The sequence below is a fragment of the Hyla sarda genome, chromosome 7 (genome assembly GCF_029499605.1).
Source record: "Hyla sarda isolate aHylSar1 chromosome 7, aHylSar1.hap1, whole genome shotgun sequence".
In the NCBI taxonomy this organism is placed as follows: Eukaryota; Metazoa; Chordata; class Amphibia; order Anura; family Hylidae; genus Hyla; species Hyla sarda.
The window spans coordinates 17,583,644-17,605,243 of record NC_079195.1 but is presented as its reverse complement, the minus strand read 5'-3'; the positions used below and the strand labels follow the sequence as shown (position 1 = coordinate 17,605,243).

Sequence of the window (21,600 nt, the reverse complement as noted above, 5' to 3'; positions counted from 1 at the left end):
AGAGTATGGAGCGGGCAGGAGTCTGGAGCACTGCATGCTGGATATTAGCGGCCCCCGGCTACTGAAATCAATTTTTGTAAAAATATTTTTACACATATCTACACTCCAAAATAGAACTTGACCTGCAAATAGCTAAACCTTATGAATCCACCAAAACTTTGAATGTGGGAAGACAAAAAAAATAAAAATGAAATAATCTGAAAGGGTTAATTGACGCCTGACTAGAGCGGTGTGGATGTTACCCCCACCATAGACATTGCAGGACTCCCATCTTGGGGCCCATTTATATGTAGATCTGCGTTCACTTACTGTACATTATTACTGTCACAAGGGGCGAATTCCCGTTTTGCAGATTTGTTTTAGAAGTTTCTGTGCATGAAAGGAGGAAAGATGATTTATAGTCTCTGTCTCCCCCCCGCAGGACAATCAGCTGACGTCTCTACCCCTGGACTTTGGGACGTGGACAAGTATGGTAGAGCTGAACCTGGCTACTAACCAGCTGACCAAGATCCCAGAGGACGTGTCCGGCCTGGTCTCTATTGAGGTAGGTCCCTTTCTATTGAGGTAGGTCCCTTTCTTAGGTAGTCGCCCTCTTCAGATCCCGCTGACTGATTCTTCCTGCAGGTCTTAATCCTGTCAAACAATCTGCTTAAGAAGCTTCCGCACGGTATCGGAAATCTGCGCAAACTGCGGGAGCTGGATCTGGAGGAAAACAAACTGGAGTCACTGCCCAATGAGATTGCCTATCTGAAAGACCTGCAGGTAACAGCGCACCTATATATCCCCATCACATAGAGATAGCAGCAGTATACAGGAGCTGGAGGGGAGGTGTATAACTACTATATATCCCCATCACATAGAGATAGCAGCAGTATACAGATAGAGCTGGAGGGGAGGTGTATAACTACTATATATCCCCATCACATAGAGATAGCAGCAGTATACAGATAGAGCTGGAGGGGAGGTGTATAACTACTATATATCCCCATCACATAGAGATAGCAGCAGTATACAGATAGAGCTGGAGGGGAGGTGTATAACTACTATATATCCCCATCACATAGAAATAGCAGCAGTATACAGATAGAGCTGGAGGGGAGGTGTATAACTACTATATATCCCCATCACATAGTGATAGCAGCAGTATACAGATAGAGCTGGAGGGGAGGTGTATAACTACTATATATCCCCATCACATCGTGATAGCAGCAGTATACAGATAGAGCTGGGAGTGAAGGTGTATAACTACTATATACCCTGATCCCATAGCGATAGCAGCAGCAGTATACAGATAGAGCTGGAGGAGAGGTGTATAACTACTATACATCCTGATCCCATAAAGATAGCAGCAGTATACAGATAGAAGTGGAGGGGAGGTGTAGAACTACTATATATTCTTATCCCATAGAGATAGCAGCAGTATACAGATAAAGCTAGATGGGAGGTTTATAACTACTATATATCCTAATCCTATAGAGAAAGCAGCAGTATACAGATAGAGCTGGAGGGGAGGTTATAACAACTATATATCCTAACCCCATAGAGATAGCAGCAGCAGTATACAGATAGAGCTGGAGGAGAGGTTATAACAACTATATATCCTAACCCCATAGAGATAGCAGCAGCAGTAAACAGATAGAGCTGTGAGGGGTCTGTGAGTCAGGAGGGATCTGATAGGTGGTGATGTCATCCTGTAGTTGACAGGGAGTCATCTGACCTAGGACTGACCACTTCTTCTGACCCATGAAAAACAGTGATTTTCTGTGTCAGACTGGTGATCACATGACCCAGTTACAGTATTGAAACATATGAATACAGCTGTGCTGGAATAAAACAGATGGTGCTATAGGAATAGTGATAGTGAGTGTGCATTATGTAGTCCAGTATTTCCCAACCAGGGTGCCTCCAGCTGTTGCAAAACTACAACTCCCAGCATGCCCGGACAGCCTTTGGCTGTCCGGGCATGCTGGGAGTTGTAGTTTTGCAACAGCTGGAGGTACCCTGGTTGGGAAACACTGATATAGGTGTTGAAACCAAAAGATGTTTATAATGAAGCCTTAAAATTCTTTCCTCTTAGAAATTGGTTCTCACAAACAACCAGCTGACAACTTTGCCGAGAGGAATCGGTCACCTAATAAACCTGACGCACCTGGGACTCGGGGAAAATCTCCTGACGCATCTTCCAGAGGAAATTGGTGAGTGACGTATCCAGGGCCGAGCGATGAGATATAAAGGGGTGTGAGGAGCGGTCACAGGAACTACAGGATCACCAGATAATGTATAGATGTGACCTGCAGTCCTATGTAACACCACAGATAACAGTGATAACTCTCTGAATACAGATAATGTATAGATGTGACCTGCAGTCCTATGTAACACCACAGATAACACAGTGATAACTCTGAGTACAGATAATGTATAGATGTGACCTGCAGTCCTATGTAACACCACAGATAACACAGTGATAACTCTGAGTACAGATAATGTATAGATGTGACCTGCAGTCCTATGTAACACCACAGATAACACAGTGATAACTCTCTGAGTACAGATAATGTAGTAGATGTGACCTGCAGTCCTATGTAACACCACAGATAACACAGTGATAACTCTGAGTACAGATAATGGAGTAGATGTGACCTGCAGTCCTATGTAACACCACAGATAACACAGTGATAACTCTCTGAGTACAGATAATGTATAGATCTGACCTGCAGTCCTATGTAACACAACAGATAACACAGTGATAACTCTCTGAGTACAGATAATGTAGTAGATGTGACCTGCAGTCCTATGTAACACCACAGATAACACAGTGATAACTCTCTGAGTACAGATAATGTAGTAGATGTGACCTGCAGTCCTATGTAACACCACAGATAACAGTGATAACTCTCTGAGTACAGATAATGTAGTAGATGTGACCTGCAGTCCTATGTAACACCACAGATAACAGTGATAACTCTGAATACAGATAATGTAGACGACCAGTGGTCTCAAACTGCGGCCCTCCAGATGTTGCAAAACTTCAACTCCCAGCATGCCCGGACAGCCAACGGCTGTCCGGGCATGCTGGGAGTTGAAGTTTTGCAATGTCTGGAGGGCCGTAGTTTGAGACCACTGTAGTAGCTGTTACCTGCAGTCCTATGTAACCCCACAGATTAGTTATAATTCAGTACAGATAATGTAGATGTGACATGCAGTCCTATGTAAGACCACAGATTTGACATCTTGGAGCAGTTGTGTATGTCCGAGTCTTTGTCCTTTTCTTGCAGGTACATTGGAGAACCTCGAGGAGCTGTATCTGAACGACAACCCCAATTTACACGGCCTGCCCTTCGAGCTGGCGCTGTGCAGCAAGCTGTCAATCATGAGTATCGAGAACTGTCCCCTCAGCCACCTCCCCCCGCAGATCGTGGCCGGGGGTCCCTCCTTCATCATTCAGTTCCTGAAAATGCAAGGTCCTTATCGTGCCATGGTCTGATAATGCAAGCCCCCCCACCCCTCCCCCACGTCCCATACACTGTACAAACCGCATTCTTGTCGTGTCAATGTATATATCTATATACCCCGGGACAAGGCCGGACGATATAGATATATAGGTTTATATATAAATATATATATAAATGAAATATGTATATGTAATGAAAAAAAAGGCAAATTTAATAAGACTGCATTATGTGTTTTTGCTAATAGAGGAATCATAGCCATTTAGATTTTTTTTTATTATGTAAGAAAAATTCAATTTGCTTGTCCGAATTTTTTTATTTTTTTTTCCCTTTGCTGAATTTGGTGTATTTTTTGTATATGTATATATATATACTGTATATTTTTCTTATTTTTTTCTTATTTTTTTCTTTTTTTTTTCTTTTTTAAATTTAAGGTCATTGTTATCTGAATTTCCAGCACGGTTTTTGAGTCGCTGATAGTAATGTTTTATTTTATTTTATTTTTTTATTTTTTTTGTTGTTTTTTTGGACAGTTATCACAGTTTCTGTTCCTTTGTTACTATTGGAGCCCAATTTATCATATGGTGTTAAAACAAAACAAAAAAAATTCAAAAATTGCAACAAACGATGAATTCAGAGTAAATCTTTTATTTTTATTTTTTATTTTTTTTATTTTTATTTTTTTCTCCCCCCTTTCTGGTCAGTCACCTTTACGAACCTGTATCTGCTTCTGAGTTATATCGGCTTTAACTTATTATATCATTTTAATGTTTACAGTCGGGGTGAATCACTGTATTATTTGAGCACAATTTGCTTATTTTTTTTATTTTTTTTTGATAATTATTATAATATTTTTTTTTATATTATTATTGCTTTCTGTGGAATCTGCTCAGTTTGACGGTCTGTGCTTTTTACTTTATCATATGCAGTCTGGATTTTGAAACTGAAACCCCGCCCCCTCTACAATGCCCCTCCCTCTCCTTTTGTAAAAACGCATCACATATCGCAGTTTGGCGCGCACCCACCATACATATCAAATACATAAACATCTTCATTATAGATTTGTACCTGTTAGTTTTTAGGGGTACTGTCCCCTTTAAGAAATATGGAGATTTTTTTTTTTTTTTTTTTTAAATGGAGGAGGGCTAGGGCAGAGTATCCCAACAAGTTTGCCTCCTGCTGTTGCAAAACTACAACTCCCAGCATGCCCGGACAGCCGATGGCTGTCCGGGCATGCTGGGAGTTGTAGTTTTGCAACAGCTGGAGGCACCCTAGTGGGTAAACACTGCATTCGTGAATTACAAAGTGAAAGAAATTGTACAAAAACGAAATTGTACAAAAAAGTTTTTTTTATTTTTTATTTTTTTCTCATCCTGCTTGACAAACACCATGATTGTTGTTCTATACTTTTGCAGCGTCTAGCCCTTTAAAAAAAAAAAAATAAAAATTTAAATTGGCATCTTCCCAAAACTGAAATCTGCATCTGATGGCTGGGTTTGGACTTGGGGGGCTGTAAGTGGTGGATAAAGTTAAAATTGTTTTTAGTAAGTTGTAAATTGGACCTTTTCGACCCATCTGGTCACCATATTGGCTCCAGTTTTCACCGAAAGATATCACGGACTGCGCCTGCTGAACAACAAAACACTTTTGCATAATTCTAAAGTGTAGCTTTTATTTGTACCTGTTTAAAAAGTGCCAATAAGACTGTATAAGATAATAACCCTCTAAAAAGAAATATATGAAAAGCAAGCAGCAGTTCAAGACCTATTCTTTAAGTCCAAAGATATAGATGTATATTCTAAAGAAGATGCCTAAATTACGGGGCTGAGGTGTTAAGTCAATACTAATTAAAAAAGAAAAAAAAAGGTACGAGTAAAAACCTCTGATGATCCCATATTTGTGAAACACGTTGGGGCGTTTGTGCTGGAGACAGTTTTTACTAGGCTCATACCTTGCACTGGGTTTCATTGGTATTAATGTACCAAAATACAGGGCTGAAGTGTTAATGTATTACCAATGAAACCCAGTGCAAGGTACGAGTAAAAACCTCTGATGATCCCATATTTGTGAAACACGTTGGGGCATTTGTACTGTAGACAGTTTTGTTTACTATGCTCATACCTTGCACTGGGTTTCATTGGTTTTAATGTACCAAAATACAGGGCTGAAGTGTTAATGTATTACCAATGAAACCCAGTGAAAGGTACAAGTAAAAGAAACAAAATCACAAAAATGTTCCAACACACTTCCCCCGGATGGTGTCAGGATGATCAGGGGATGTTTGTGTTGTACATGGTTCTGTTTATTTAACTTTTACCTTGCACTTTAGTATTAACTCACCTAAGTTACAGAGTGTGCTTTTAACTTAATACCAATAAAACACTGTGCAAGTAAAATAAAACCATGTACAGCACAAACATTCAAGCGCGTTTCACCTGAATAGTTTTGGGATCATCAGGGGACTTGTACCTTTCACTGGGTTTCTTTGGTATTGATTTAACACTTCAGCCTTGTAATTCAGGTATCTTCTTTATTATATAACTCCTGTTAGTTTTGGGCTTTACAAGGTGTTGAACTGTTGCTTGTTTTGATATATTTCTTTTGAAAGGTTATTTGCCGCGGTGAACCCACTATTCCTCAATTTTCCACATTGTGGGAGCTGTAGCTCTGTTACAGGTGCAAAGCCACGACATGGGGGACATATTCATTGACTCTTATAATATCTCATCATGAATTACTCTTTGCTACTGATCAGTGGATTTAGTCCAGGGCTACACGGCCACTTTTTTTTAGCGCTACTGATCTTTAACTATAGAGTCCCAGCTGCAGTCTGCAGGATCGTGTACAGCTCAATGTATTGCTTTGGGCTGCAGCTGGAGCTTGATAATTACAATAAAGTTGTAGCGCTACACAACATTTCAGCGTGGCCCTGGCCTTATGCAGCAATTTTCCCTTCGTTTTAAAGGGGTACTTTGCTGCACTAGCGTTTGGAACAGGCGGCGGGGGGTTGTGACATCACGCCACATCCCGTCAATGCAAGCCTATAAGAAGGGGCATGGCAGCCTCCCATAGACTTGCATTGAGGGGATGTGGCGCGACATCACGAGGGGCGTGGCTGGGAAGTTGCGACCTCCGCTGTCTGCACCCAGTGTTCTAAATAAATGCCAGGTGCTGCTTAGAGATCGCCGGGGTCCTAGCTGTGGGACCCCCGCAATCAGACATCTTATTCCCTAACCTTTAAATAGGGGATAGATGTCTAGGTGCGGAGTGCCCCCTTTAAAACACATATTGCACTTTCCCCCATCCCGTGGCTTTCTGCTGTTGCCTTTGGCTGATCGGAGTTGTAGTTTCGCGATACATGTTGCCATCCACTGACTTGTTGCATACTTGCCAAAAACAGGACATATAACCCTCACCCTTGTGAATTAGAATATTGCATCACCCATGGGAATGCCCCAAATGGGCACTTTTGGGTGGAGTTTGCACAAACCCTTTTATTTTTTATTATTTTTTTTAATAATATTAATGGCTCATTTCACCATGTTGTCCCACCAAAATCGGGACTGTTCCTGATTATTGTATGTAACTTTACTGTCTTGATGTTGGCTTCTGGAATCTTATGTTTTATTACTATAGATAGGATTATCACCTGAACAGAAATGTAACAAAGGATCCGTATGTAAGCGCCGAGCGATGTAGGACATTAACGTATTGCCTTCACCCCAATGCATTTTATAGTCATATCTGTATGCAGCACAGAGTGCCGTAAATGATTGTAAACTCCTATATTGTACTCTTTTTAGATGGAGGTGTCTGTTTTTGGCTTCCTGTTAGAAGGGTCCCCTTACAATAAGCTGATCACTTATCACAGGAAACCCCCCAGCGATCATTTGCGATCTGGGTGTAAAGCCTTGGCAGCAAGTGTTCAGTTTCCCTACAGTGCCACCACAGGGCCAGTGAGGTATTACACCTTGTCCATTCAAATCAGTGGGTTGTTTGTGTAATGCAGGACTGGGCAAGAGATTCCCTTTGTACATTCTCTCCTCTCTGACTTATAGATAAGGACCCCACAGAATTCCCTAATAATCTATTACCAGCTCAGATATCACTTTCCAAGCCCTGTTCTATGGTGGGTCCAGTTTATGCGCCCAGTTTTTGTATACAGCTTAGGCCTGATTGAGGTAAGTGGGGCCACTGATCTGCAAACTGTGGTCTTCCAGCTGTTGCAAAACTACAACTCTCAGTATGCCCGGCCAGCCGTTGGCTGTCCGGGCATACTGGAAGTTGTAGTTTTGCAACAGTTGGATGCACCATGGTTGGGGACAATGCTCTATAGTATTAACCCCAAGTTGAAGACTTACCCCTTGTATTCAACTTCATAGAAGTGAAAACTGAGCTGTAATTGGTTATCATGGGCAAAGCCAGGCAACTTTAGTTTCAGCCAGCCCTGGGACTTCAGCCCCATTAGCCCCCGCTTAGCAACGCCTCTTAGACAGATTGACAGATTTAGGCCATTGTATCTGTTGCTCTAGTAGATTTTAGTCCCGCTGGACAAGGGGTGCTGTGCTGTAATACCACACCTAGCAGGAGGATAGGAGTGGTGCTGTTTCTGCAAGAATGTTTGGCATTGCTAGCTGCTCAATGGTGGAGGTGTCCGCACCCAACGCCGGTTCTATTTGTCATGTAATAGAGACAACAGCTGAGATCGCTTAGTAAATATCATGCAATTTTAATGATGGGGGTAGAGTGTAATGTAAGTGATAATTTCATTATGGGCATTAGCCGGAGTGTTTCAGAAGAAGCCCACAAATGTGTGTGTTGGGAGAGGAGGCAAATTAGCCTCCGGATATGTCATTTATTTTATTTTTTTTCTTAAATCTTTTTTTTTTTTTTTTGCAACAATATCCCTTTTCTTAGGGCCATTAAGCGTTAAAAGCTTCTGGAAGTGTGACGCTAAGTGCTCATTAGTGGCGCTGTAAAGTGCTGAACAGGAAGCGGGTCACATGACCGCTCGTCGGCGATGGGGATTTTTGGCGTCTTCGTTCCTGGGTCATAAATAACGTTTTCGGTTTATGAGAGCAGATGGGTTTTTATAGAGTAACATGTGCATGTCATGTAGCACACTCTCTACTGCAGCAGTCTCAAAACCGAGGCAACACTACAAGTGCCAGCATGCCCTGACAGCCTTTGGCTTGTAGTTCTCCAACAGATGGAGAGAAGTGGGTTTTAGCGGGTTTCCATTGAATGTGCAGATGGGTAATTGGGCGTCAATTGCAGCAATAGTATGACGGTATTAAAATGGAGGCATATATTTTATACTATGGAATCAGCAGTTTCTTCATTCTTATCGGTTTCTTGGAAAGCTGGGTGACCGTCTGTACACCTGCCGAAACCTCTCCTACAGGAAGCTATGGGTCACTGTATAAGTAGTAAGTGTTAACCCTCTAGGGTCTAGGGCATTGTTTTTCAACGAGGGTACCTACAGCTGTTGCAAAACTACAAATCCCAGCATGCCCAGACAGCCTTCGGCTGTCTGGGCATGCTGAGAGTTGTAGTTTTGCAACAGCTGGAGGCACCCTGGTTGAAAAACACGAAGACAAAATGTTCCTAAACAGCAAGTGAAATGCTGGATACTTTATTAAATCCACAGATACATGATACAGAGATAACGACGTGTTTCGGGTCCTAACGACCCTTAGTCATGGCTTGACTATTGCCGATTGGATGTATTGCCGGTGACACTGCTGGCTGGAACTTGCGCAGAAGTGAAGGGTGGAGATTGGAGCTGGAGTCTTGGAGTCGTTTCCTTTAATTCCCTGTTGCCAAAAATGTATCCTATAAGAACTAGTGTTGCCCGCCATTGCACTCTTATTTTTTTTTTTTTTCCCCCCCTTCTTTGTGCCATTGAATCTTCTCCGCCAAAATTCTAGTGCCATCGCTTTCCGCCTTTGTGAGTTTGAGGTATTTCACTCCTATGCCAAACCGTAGACCAGCGACCTCTTACCTGTTAATCTTCTGCTTTTGCAAAATGCATATGGCATGCTGGGAGTTGTGGTTTTGCAGCAGGTGACAGGCCATGAGATCAAGACTGCAAAACTAGACAATCAGCCTGCTAAGCCTTTAATGCAGTGGTCTTGACCTCCAGATGTTGCAAAACTACAACTTCCAGCATGCCTGAAGTCATAGCATGCCGAGAGTTGTAGTTGTGCAACAGCTGGAGGTCCACACTTTGGAGACCACCGCTTTAATGTGTTGAAGTGGCTGACATTTTGGTAGATGAGAATAGACCTAGCTGGCCATAGAGATGGACAATGATCCTCCTGACAGCGGTTCATATGCAATTGCTCCATAATGATATAACCTCTAAATGATTGGATATGTAGTAATGCATTGAAAAAAAAATGCTAAATATCTATTCTCATATTTAATATATAAAGTAAAAAAAAATTATTTTATATATTTAATATATTTGTTTAAGATATATCTCAAATTAATATATATTAAATATATAAAATAATTTTTTTAAATTAATATATTAAATATATGGTAATACATGATTTATTTAATACATATTATATATATTCAATATAAAGAGTAAAATAAAATTCTATATAGCTCTAAAATAAATGTTGAATATATTAATATACATTTATTTTATATATATATATATATATATATATATATATAAATAATATAAATATTAATATATTCAACATATTTATTTTAGAGCAATATATAGAATTTAATTTTACTCTTTATATTGAATATATATAATAAATCATATAAATATTTTTATTACTATATATTTAATATATTAATAAAAAATTATATTTTTTATTTTATATATTTAATATATATTTATTTGAGATATATCTTAAACAAATATATTAAATATATAAAATATACATATGCATACATATATATTATACACATATTAAATAAGTATAATTTGTAGAATTCTGTATCTTGTAGGATCAGTCACTAGGTGATAACCTTGTACCTGCTGTTGCCTCGGCCGTAGGATTATAGGGTGACCTGTAAACTTACCAGACGTGGTGCTATTGCAGCCTGTAGCTCTCCCAGCTGGTCCTGAAACTACACCTCCCATCAAGTCCTGACCTGAGAGATTCTGGGAGTAGTAGTTTTTCCCAAACAGCCGTGAGAGGAGCAGAGGGCGACAGCTGGTTAAAGTGAACACTTCACCCTTATGTGAGCTGCCAGACACTATCCTGTGATTACGTCAACCATTGGAGCAGTGTTTCTTTACCGCTGTGCCTCCAGCTGATACTAAACTACAACTCCCAGCATGCATTCGTCCTGACCCTTGCCAGTCTTAATGTAATTGAACAGAAAAAAAAAAGAAAAAGGAACACGATAGCGCCCCTGGTGAAGTACGTTAGGTACAGGTGTAGAGATACTGGTTATAACACTCACCCTGTGGTGTTGCGCTCAGAGCACAACATCTAAATGCGCACGTATAATAGAGTGGGGTCCTGCAGCTTGGTTCCCCCGATCCCAGGTAGCGTCTGGTCCGGTAATAGTGTAGACAGCAGAAAAGGCATAAAAACGGAAGTTTTTCAAAGCGCCAGACCCCTTGGAGTGGTCAGTCCAACATTGTAGACCAATTAGATAAGAGAGAGCATTTATTCCAAGCACAAATCAACGCGTTTCAGACCCGAAACGGGCCCTTCATCAGGACAAGGTGCTGAGCACCTTGTCCTGATGAAGGGCCCATTTTGGGTCTGAAACACGTTGATTTGTGCTTGGAATAAATGCTCTCTCTTATCTAATTGGTCTACAGTGTTGGACTGACTACTCCAAGGGGTCTGGCACTTTGAAAAACTTCAGTTTTTATGCCTTTTCTGCTGTCTTAATGTAATTGAAGACTTTTTTTTTTTTTTGCATGTGTCTTGCTTATCACGTTATTCTTAAGTGGGGTGCTTTCTGAAAGTGCCTTTCTGATTGAATGTTTCCTCCTTTCTTCCCGCCCCTGAGGATCAGGTTGTTGTCCTTGTGTCTCTTCCATCCCCTGAGGATCTGATGTTTGAACTCCTCTCTTTTTCTGCCCCTGAAGATCAAGGTTTTGAATGTGTCCTCCTTCCTGCCCTCAAGAATAAGATGGTTTAGTATGTCCTCCTTCCTGCCCCAACAATGGGGATGGTTGAACTTGCCCCCTCTTCTTACCACTGCTGATGAAGTGGTAGAATGTAATGCTATTTACACAGTAATTCCTCCAGCAGAATAGTGAGTGCAGCTCTGGAGTATAATACAGGATATAACTCAGGATCAGTACAGGCTAAGTAATGTATGTACACAGTGACCCCACCAGCAGAATAGTAAGTGCAGCTCTGAAGTATATAATACAGGATAAAAGAATTGGTTCAAAAAATATTACAAAAAAATTGTTCCAGGCATCTAGGACGATGCTCAAAGAGAAGTGGCTGGGTCAGTAAGCTGCCTGGAAAGCCCATTACAAAGACATTTTACGGCAATAAATTTGACCACTGTTTCTCTCTATCAGCGCCGATCTTATTTTCTCTGTTTCTCGCATGTTTTGAGATCTTTGGTATTAATGCTGGGATTCCCGTGCCCAGTCCCCCCACCAGCCCCGCCAGTTATGTACTACAAAAGAGGTTGGGTACATTTATGTAGAGGCGGCCTGGGTATGGCTCCCACCACCCCTCTGCTTCTATATTACATGTGTATTCTGTGCTCGGCCTCCAGGGACCCACCTGACCCCCGGAGTGGCACCGTAACATTTACTTTCTCTTCTAATGGCAGACATTTGCACTTTTTTACGTTTGCCTCTCTTAATCATTGTAAATATAATTGTCAGCAAGTATCGAATTAAACATGTTCAAACTGTGTGTTGTGTCTCTGCTTATTTGGTTTGGCAGGGGAGGGGGGGGGCGGCGGCTGTTTTATTTTTTTATTTTTATTTTTTTTTAGTCAAATAACGTGGCTCTTGGGTCATCTATATGGCCACATATAGTCAACCATTTATTATCGCAGATTAAAGCTCTGAAAGTAGCTTCATATGTACTGATACTGATTTAGAGTGGGGTCACATCTTAAAGGGGTACTCTGGTAGAAAACTATTTATTTTTTTATGAACTGGTGCCAGAAAGTTAAACAGATTTGTAAATGACTTCTATTAAAAAATCTTTATCCTTCCAGGACTTTTTAGCAGCTGTATGCTACAGAGGAAATTCTTTACTTTTTGAATTTCTTTATTGTGTTGTCCACAGTGCTCTCTGCTGACACCTCTGTCTTTGTCAGGAACTGTCCCGAGCAGCATAGGTTTGCTATGGGGATTTTCTCCTGCTCTGTACAGTTCCTGATATGTGCATCAGGTGTCAGCAGAGAGCACTGTGGACAAGACAAAAAAAAAGAAATTATAAAAATAAAGATTTTCCTCTGTAGCAAACAGCTGCTAAAAAGGACTGAAAGGATTAAGATTTTTAATAGAAGTCATTTACAAATCTGTTTAACTTTCTGGCACCAGTTCATTAAAAAAAAAAAAAAAAAAAAACGCTTTCCACCGGAGTACCCCTTTAAGTCAGAGGTTCCTTTAGGGATCAAAAATGCCAGACACCATGATGGAATTGGAAAAGAGAAAAGCTGACACTTCTGAGCTAAACAGCACTAATGGGTTAAAATTAAAAAGACTTTTATGTTACTGAAAATGTCCTATGTCTATAAAACCAATTACTGATTTATAATCCACCAAGATTTTTAATACAAATACAGAAAACATTGTTGCAACACACAAAAATATTCCATAAGAGTAAACTAGTAGTTGTATGACCAGTGACCTCCCTCCGTGTGAACGTACATTCAAAGTGTGCCTGTCATTTCCAAAAAGTTTTTATATAATGTAGATAATAACATATGTATATTTGTAATATACATTGGTTAAAAAATGTGTATATTTTTGGGTAACAAAATGATGTCTTGCAGCTATTGACTGTATGTCTCTATGAGGAGTCCAAATACAGGAAGTGAGGGCGGGACAAGCGGGGCTCTGTACACCGAGGACAAGCGGGGCTCTGTGCAGTGAGGACAGGCGGGGCTCTGTACACTGAGGACAGGCGGGGCTCTGTACACTGAGGACAGGCGGGGCTCTGTACACTGAGGACAGGCTGGGCTCTGTACACTGAGGACAAGTTGGGCTCTGTACACTGAGGACAGGCGGGGCTCTGTACACTGAGGACAAGCGGGGCCCTGTGCACCGAGGACAGGCGGGGCTCTGTACACCGAGGACAAGCAGAGCCCTGTACACTGAGGACTGCAGGTTAAAAAAAATTCAAGATGTCAATGTTTGAAGCAGTGAGGACATGCAGAATAGAGAGCTGGAGCAGCACCACCTAGAGGCTGTACTTTCAGAAAAAAAAAAATATATAATTTCTATTGAAATTGTCCAATCCCAGAAGGTAAGTGAAAAAGCTTTAAAAGAAGAAAATGTGACCTAAATTGGCAGAAATACCTTGTGATAACACGTTTACCCTGCTCTTATAGGGTATGTTCACATGTACAGGGTCTGCTGCATGTTTTTGCAGTTGATTTTGCTAGCCATTGAAGTTAATGGGTAGCAAAATCAGCTGCACAAAATATGCAGCAAAAATATACAGTAGTTACAGTGAAAGGTCCCTTAGCGGACACCTCCCAATTGGGGACAGTTAGTAATTCCCCAGCAGAGTCTCATAAGACTTAATGTATTTGCACCCTCCAAATAGGGGACATTCCCAATAGCAATGGCGGCAATGGGGACAAAACACTCCCATTAGGGGGACTACCAGGGTTATGTGCTGGCCCTACCTTGTACACAGCCAATAACCCAGTAAGGGGCCCAGGCCCCCACTGCACCCCCCTGCAGAAACTCCAGCACAGAAGCAGAAGATCAATGTTTATACAGTAATCTCCTGCTTATGTACGTCCGCCGGCCACATCATTCACCCCCCTCCTTCCCTGATCCCCCCCCCCAGTGCCAAATCATTCCCCCCTTTATTACTCCCTGTGCCACATAATTTCCACTTGATCCCCCTGTGCCATTTCATTCCCCCTTTATTGCCCTCTTTGCAAATTCATCACCCCCACTTTATAACCCAGTGTCACTTCATAAAGGGGGGTGATGAATTTACACCGAGGGTAATAAAAGGGGAATGAAATGGCACAGGGAGGGGGGATCAAGGGGGAATGATGTGATGTGTATATGGGAGCGGCATTATAGTAGTTATATTCTTGTATATAGGAGCAGTATTATAGTAGTTATATTCTTGTATATAGGAGCAGCATTATAGTAGTTATATTCTTGTATATATGAGCAGTATTATAGTAGTTATATTCTTGTATATAGGAGGCAGTATTATAGTAGTTATATTCTTGTATATAGGGGAAGTATTATAGTAGTTATATTCTTGTATATAGGAGCAGTATTATAGTAGATATATTCTTGTATATAGGAGGCAGTATTATAGTAGTTATATTCTTGTATATAGGAGCAGTATTATAGTAGTTATATTCTTGTATATAGGAGCAGTATTATAGTAGTTATATTCTTGTATATAGGAGCAGTATTATAGTAGTTATATTCTTGTATATAGGAGCAGTATTATAGTAGTTATATTCTTGTATATAGGAGCAGTATTATAGTAGTTATATTCTTGTATATAGGAGCAGTATTATAGTAGTTATATTCTTGTATATAGGAGCAGTATTATAGTAGTTATATTCTTGTATATAGGAGCAGTATTATAGTAGTTATATTCTTGTATATAGGAGCAGTATTATAGTAGTTATATTCTTGTATATAGGAGCAGTATTATAGTAGTTATATTCTTGTATATAGGAGCAGTATTATAGTAGTTATATTCTTGTATATAAGAGCAGTATTATAGTAGTTATATTCTTGTATATAGGAGGCAGTATTATAGTAGTTATATTCTTGTATATAGGAGGCAGTATTATAGTAGATATATTCTTGTATATAGAGTAGTATTATAGTAGTCATATTCTTGTATATAGGAGCAGTATTATAGTAGTTATATTCTTGTATATAGGAGCAGTATTATAGTAGTTATATTCTTGTATATAGGAGCAGTATTATAGTAGTCATATTCTTGTATATAGGAGCAGTATTATAGTAGTTATATTCTTCTATATAGGAGCAGTATTATAGTAGTTATATTCTTGTATATAGGAGCAGTATTATAGTAGATATATTCTTGTATATAGGAGCAGTAATATAGTAGTTATATTCTTGTATATAGGAGGCAGTATTATAGTAGATATATTCTTGTATATAGAGTAGTATTATAGTAGTCATATTCTTGTATATAGGAGCAGTATTATAGTAGTTATATTCTTGTATATAGGAGCAGTATTATAGTAGTTATATTCTTGTATATAGGAGCAGTATTATAGTAGTCATATTCTTGTATATAGGAGCAGTATTATAGTAGTTATATTCTTCTATATAGGAGCAGTATTATAGTAGTTATATTCTTGTATATAGGAGCAGTATTATAGTAGATATATTCTTGTATATAGGAGCAGTATTATAGTAGTTATAAAAAATGTGGAGAGGAGATAGAGAGATAGGACCGCACCGCGGTCACCCACAATATCCGGGAGTGTGTACACTGTGACAGGGGATGTCGGAGGTATGGAGCGGGGTGGTGCAAAAAAGCAGGAGAGAACAATGTCCAAAATAGCAATATGAGAAAAAGGTTGCTTCTGCACTCACCCTTCTTGCGCTGTGTCACTGAGTTAGTCCATGTACGGCCGGCCGCTGTACGGGAGATGATACGGAGAGATCGCTGCAGCCGGAGCTGAGCGGTGACAGCTACGAGCTCGTTTCGCGGTTAAAACCGCTTCTTCGGGCCTCACCTCGTGTCTGTCTGAGCGCATCCTTTATCTGGGCGCTCCTATGACGTCATCCTCAGTAGGAGGAGACTAGTGTTACCTGTTCAGGTACGTGATTGACATTCACAAAAAATGTGTTATCAAAGTGAATAAAAACAAAGAAGTTGCAATAAGAATATGAAGATGTGTAAGGGGGGAGTCAGATAAATTCAAACAGAAGGGGAAATTGTATGTACACGTGGATTGCAGAATTGGTTTGTGTCAGTGTACGGGGCGTAATACACTGGAGCTCACAGAAATACTGTAAGCTCATTGCGATCATTAAGCCCCAGAATGCCCATGGCATCGGTCTTAATGATCCAATGTGCCTCTCGCTGTCGGAGGACTTTCTCTCTGGCTGTGCCCCCGGTGGCTATTATTCCTAAGCCGCAGAAAATCAGTGTTTTTTCATCACTGTTGTGGTGAGCCTTCATATGCTCGATTAGTCTGGCCGAGCCGATCCCTGTTTTAAGGGACCGTTTGTGCTCCCTGAATCTAGAAAAAAGGCAGCGTTTGGTGGACCCTATGTAATACCTTTTACAGGGACATAGGATCGCGTATATGACCCATTCTGATCTGCAGAAAATAAAGTCATGTATAGAAATGTCACAGTTACCCAATTTTATGTAGGCGCCTCTGTACATCTGGGGGCAGTGAATACATGTCCCACATTTGTAATTTCCTTTTAATTCATTTTTCGCCATCCAGTTCTCGCCAGGTTTTCTGCTGGAGAAAGAGGAGGAGACTAATTGGTTTTTCAGACTTTCACTCCTGCGGAAAGTGACCAGCGGTTTTTTCATTGCGGCTTTTTGTAGGACAGGATCTCTTTCGAGAATGTGCCAATTATTGAGAAGAGCTTTTCTGATGACAGTGGCAAGAGGGTTATATTGAAAAGAAAAAACAAATCTCTGCTCTTCAATGTCTTTTTCCGTTTTTGCAGACGTGGCATGTTTTTTATTTTTCTTATATTTTTTGTTGATCAAGTCACTGCGGGGGATCTTTTTCACTCTCTCCAGAGCTTCTTTTAGTAATCTGGGAGGATAACCTCTTTCTTGGAATCTGTTGGTGAGTTCGTCAGCTTGTTTTATGAAACCTTCTTCTGTACTATTAATCTTTTTTATCCGGAGGTATTGGCTGTATGGTAGAGCATTTTTTGTGTGCTGAGGATGATAACTTTGGTAGTGGAGATACGAGTTGGTGGCTGTCTCCTTTCTGTATCCTGTAGTTGTTATGTTGCCCTCTCTAATGTGGATCTCTACGTCCAGAAATTCAATTTTTTCGGCTGAAAATTTACTGGTGAAGAACATGTTCATCCTGTTATGATTGTTTAGGTACTGCACAAACTCATTGAATACGGATTCTTCGCCTTCCCATGCAATAAACACATCGTCCACAAAGCGACTGTACAATTTAATATGCCCGATATAAGGATTTTGTGAACTGTAGATGATCTTCTGCTCAAGTGCTGCCAAAAAAAGGTTTGCGAAGGTACATGCGACCGGTGTCCCCATCGCCATACCTGTACGCTGGGAGTACCAGTCCCCATCAAATGTAAAGCAATTGTTGGTGAGGATTAACTCCAAGCCCTCTTTCACAAAGTTAGTGTAAGCTTCACTTTTACCGGCGGTGATCAGGAAATCACCTATTACCCGGATCCCCAATTCTTGTGGGATCCGGGTATAGAGGCTCTCCACATCAATGGTAGCCAGTCTGTAGGAGTCAGACCATTGGGTGCTGTCTAGAGTTTTTAGGAAGCTGTCTGTGTCCTTCAGGTAAGAAGGTACACTTACCAGTAAAGGTCTCAATAGCCAGTCCAGATACTGGGAGAGGTATTCCAAGGGTGCCCCAATTCCTGCAACAATGGGTCTCCCCGGGGGAGATTCCAGGCTTTTGCTACTCCCTGGTTGTATTTGGGGGGTGAAAGTGGACGGTACCCCTCCTTTAAATGTGTCAGGTGGGGGTATAATTTCCTCCTGCGATATGGGGTTGCTGTCTCTGTCCATATTCACCAGATCAAGAAGGCATTCTTGCTCAAATGGTGAAAAGGTTCCTGGTGCGAAAACTCCTAAAGGGCCAATGCTGGCTTGTACTTCTCCTTCTTTAACCACAATGGGTTTACTGGTTTTATTGGTGGCTGTCTCAAAGAATTTATGCAGATTTATTCTCCTTATTCCTTTGAAAAGGTCCACTTCAAAAGAAACAGGGTTGAAGGGGGCGGGGATACAGTAATTTAGTCCCTTGGATAATAATGTCAAACAGTCATCATCCAAAGGGATGTCGGAAAGATTAAGTACTGTGGAGGTTTTTATGTTTTCTTGTTCCAGGTCACTTGTCTTCTGGGTCTTTGTGTTCTTCCTTTTTCTGCCCCGCCTGATGCGTTTTCTGGCAGGGCTCTTGCGTTTTTTGAAACCTCTATTGTCTTGTCCTCCTCTCTGGTAACATTCTCTTCTGCAGAGCTGGAATCGGTATCCGATGTCCAGTATTCTCTGTTTTTGGTCCGTGGTTTAGTATATTTCTTCCTCGGTACTCTTTTTTTCTGTTCTCTGTCCTGTTTCCATTCGAAAATGCGGTCATTTTCGTAGTCCATCTTATCCCGCAGAAATTTGTCTTTTTTTCTTTCCTTAATTTCTGCTTGTATGGGGATAAGTCTTTTTTCTAATTTCTGCAGGACTCCGGGATCTTTTTCTTCCATCATATGATGATGTCGCACATGGAAGTGCATGAAGAAGGGGAATCAAGTATGGATCACCAGGCCGAAGCCCTAATTTTAGGGAGAGAAAACGTTGAGGAATTTTTTGAAGAATGCAATACTAAAGATGACACACAGGTCATCAGTACACGAAACTTGGAATACAGAATCAGTAACCTAGCAGAAAAAGAAGTCAGACTTTTCTGGACCGTGAAATCTCTGAAATCATATCAAAGCAGCAAAAGAGTACCAAGAGGATTACGTCATTTCAGAGAGGCATCACAGTACCAATCCGACCCCCAGTTTCAAGCAGAATGGAAACAAATCCAACTAGATACTGCTGAGAAAATGATGAATTTAATCTTAAAAAGAAATGAGGAAGAATATAATTCTGTAACCACAGAATTATTGAAATGCAAGACAGAACTAAGGAAAAGACTTTCTGAAGGACAATCACAACAGTTCCTGCAGAAATTAGAAAAAAGACTTATCCCCATACAAGCAGAAATTAAGGAAAGAAAAAAAGACAAATTTCTGCGGGATAAGATGGACTACGAAAATGACCGCATTTTCGAATGGAAACAGGACAGAGAACAGAAAAAAAGAGTACCGAGGAAGAAATATACTAAACCACGGACCAAAAACAGAGAATACTGGACATCGGATACCGATTCCAGCTCTGCAGAAGAGAATGTTACCAGAGAGGAGGACAAGACAATAGAGGTTTCAAAAAACGCAAGAGCCCCGCCAGAAAACGCATCAGGCGGGGCAGAAAAAGGAAGAACACAAAGACCCAGAAGACAAGTGACCTGGAACAAGAAAACATAAAAACCTCCACAGTACTTAATCTTTCCGACATCCCTTTGGATGATGACTGTTTGACATTATTATCCAAGGGACTAAATTACTGTATCCCCGCCCCCTTCAACCCTGTTTCTTTTGAAGTGGACCTTTTCAAAGGAATAAGGAGAATAAATCTGCATAAATTCTTTGAGACAGCCACCAATAAAACCAGTAAACCCATTGTGGTTAAAGAAGGAGAAGTACAAGCCAGCATTGGCCCTTTAGGAGTTTTCGCACCAGGAACCTTTTCACCATTTGAGCAAGAATGCCTTCTTGATCTGGTGAATATGGACAGAGACAGCAACCCCATATCGCAGGAGGAAATTATACCCCCACCTGACACATTTAAAGGAGGGGTACCGTCCACTTTCACCCCCCAAATACAACCAGGGAGTAGCCTCGATATATTCTCTGCTCAGGTGATGAAAGATGTCAAATCCCTCATCTACCCCAGTACCACAAGTAATTTATCCCTGAAAGAACAAAAAGCACTCAAATGGCTCCGCACCAGACAAGATTTGGTCATCAAAAAAGCCGACAAAGGTGGGAGTGTAGTGGTGATGTCAAAAGAGTATTATCTGAAGGAAGCGCACCGTCAATTAAAGAACCAGGAGGTATACCTGCCCCTTGCCACGGATCCCACAAATAAAATAATTTCCAGGCTGAGAACATATTTGCACAAGAATGTGGAGAAAGGACTTCTAGACAAGAAGAAAGCTGAAAAGCTTATACCAGAATGCGCAAAAAAACCGCACTGGTATTTTTTACCTAAGGTTCACAAAAGCCTGGAATCTCCCCCGGGGAGACCCATTGTTGCAGGAATTGGGGCACCCTTGGAATACCTCTCCCAGTATCTGGACTGGCTATTGAGACCTTTACTGGTAAGTGTACCTTCTTACCTGAAGGACACAGACAGCTTCCTAAAAACTCTAGACAGCACCCAATGGTCTGACTCCTACAGACTGGCTACCATTGATGTGGAGAGCCTCTATACCCGGATCCCACAAGAATTGGGGATCCGGGTAATAGGTGATTTCCTGATCACCGCCGGTAAAAGTGAAGCTTACACTAACTTTGTGAAAGAGGGCTTGGAGTTAATTCTCACCAACAATTGCTTCACATTTGATGGGGATTGGTACTCCCAGCGTACAGGTACGGCGATGGGGACTCCGGTCGCATGTACCTTCGCAAACCTCTTTTTGGCAGCACTTGAGCAGAAGATCATCTACAGTTCACAAAATCCTTATATCGGGCATATTAAATTGTACAGTCGCTTTGTGGACGATGTGTTTATTGCATGGGAAGGCGAAGAATGCGAATTCAACGAGTTTGTGCAGTACCTAAACAATCATAACAGGATGAACATGTTCTTCACCAGTAAATTTTCAGCCGAAAAAATTGAATTTCTGGACGTAGAGATCCACATTAGAGATGACAACATAACAACCACAGGATACAGAAAGGAGACAGCCACCAACTCGTATCTCCACTACCAAAGCTATCATCCTCAGCACACAAAAAATGCTCTACCATACAGCCAATACCTCCGGATAAAAAAGATTAATAGTACAGAAGAAGGTTTCACAAAACAAGCTGACGAACTCACCAGCAGATTCCAAGAAAGAGGTTATCCTCCCAGGTTACTTAAAGAAGCTCTGGAGAGAGTGAAAAAGATCCCCCGCAGTGACTTGATCAACAAAAAATATAAGAAAAATA

At 40.9% G+C, this 21,600-nt stretch overlaps 1 protein-coding gene across 1 annotated transcript in view; it reads left to right on the top strand.

Annotated features, from left to right (window-relative positions):
* The window catches only part of SHOC2 (SHOC2 leucine rich repeat scaffold protein), a gene marked incomplete in the record, with an annotated part of 68,778 nt that extends 64,174 nt beyond the window's left edge, over positions 1-4,604 (top strand). Inside the window, 4 exon segments of the mRNA XM_056529473.1 lie at positions 422-544; positions 625-762; positions 2,078-2,195; positions 3,276-4,604. Of these exon segments, the coding sequence (XP_056385448.1) occupies positions 422-544; positions 625-762; positions 2,078-2,195; positions 3,276-3,484 (588 nt within the window).
* Between the last annotated feature and the right edge of the window lie 16,996 nt (positions 4,605-21,600).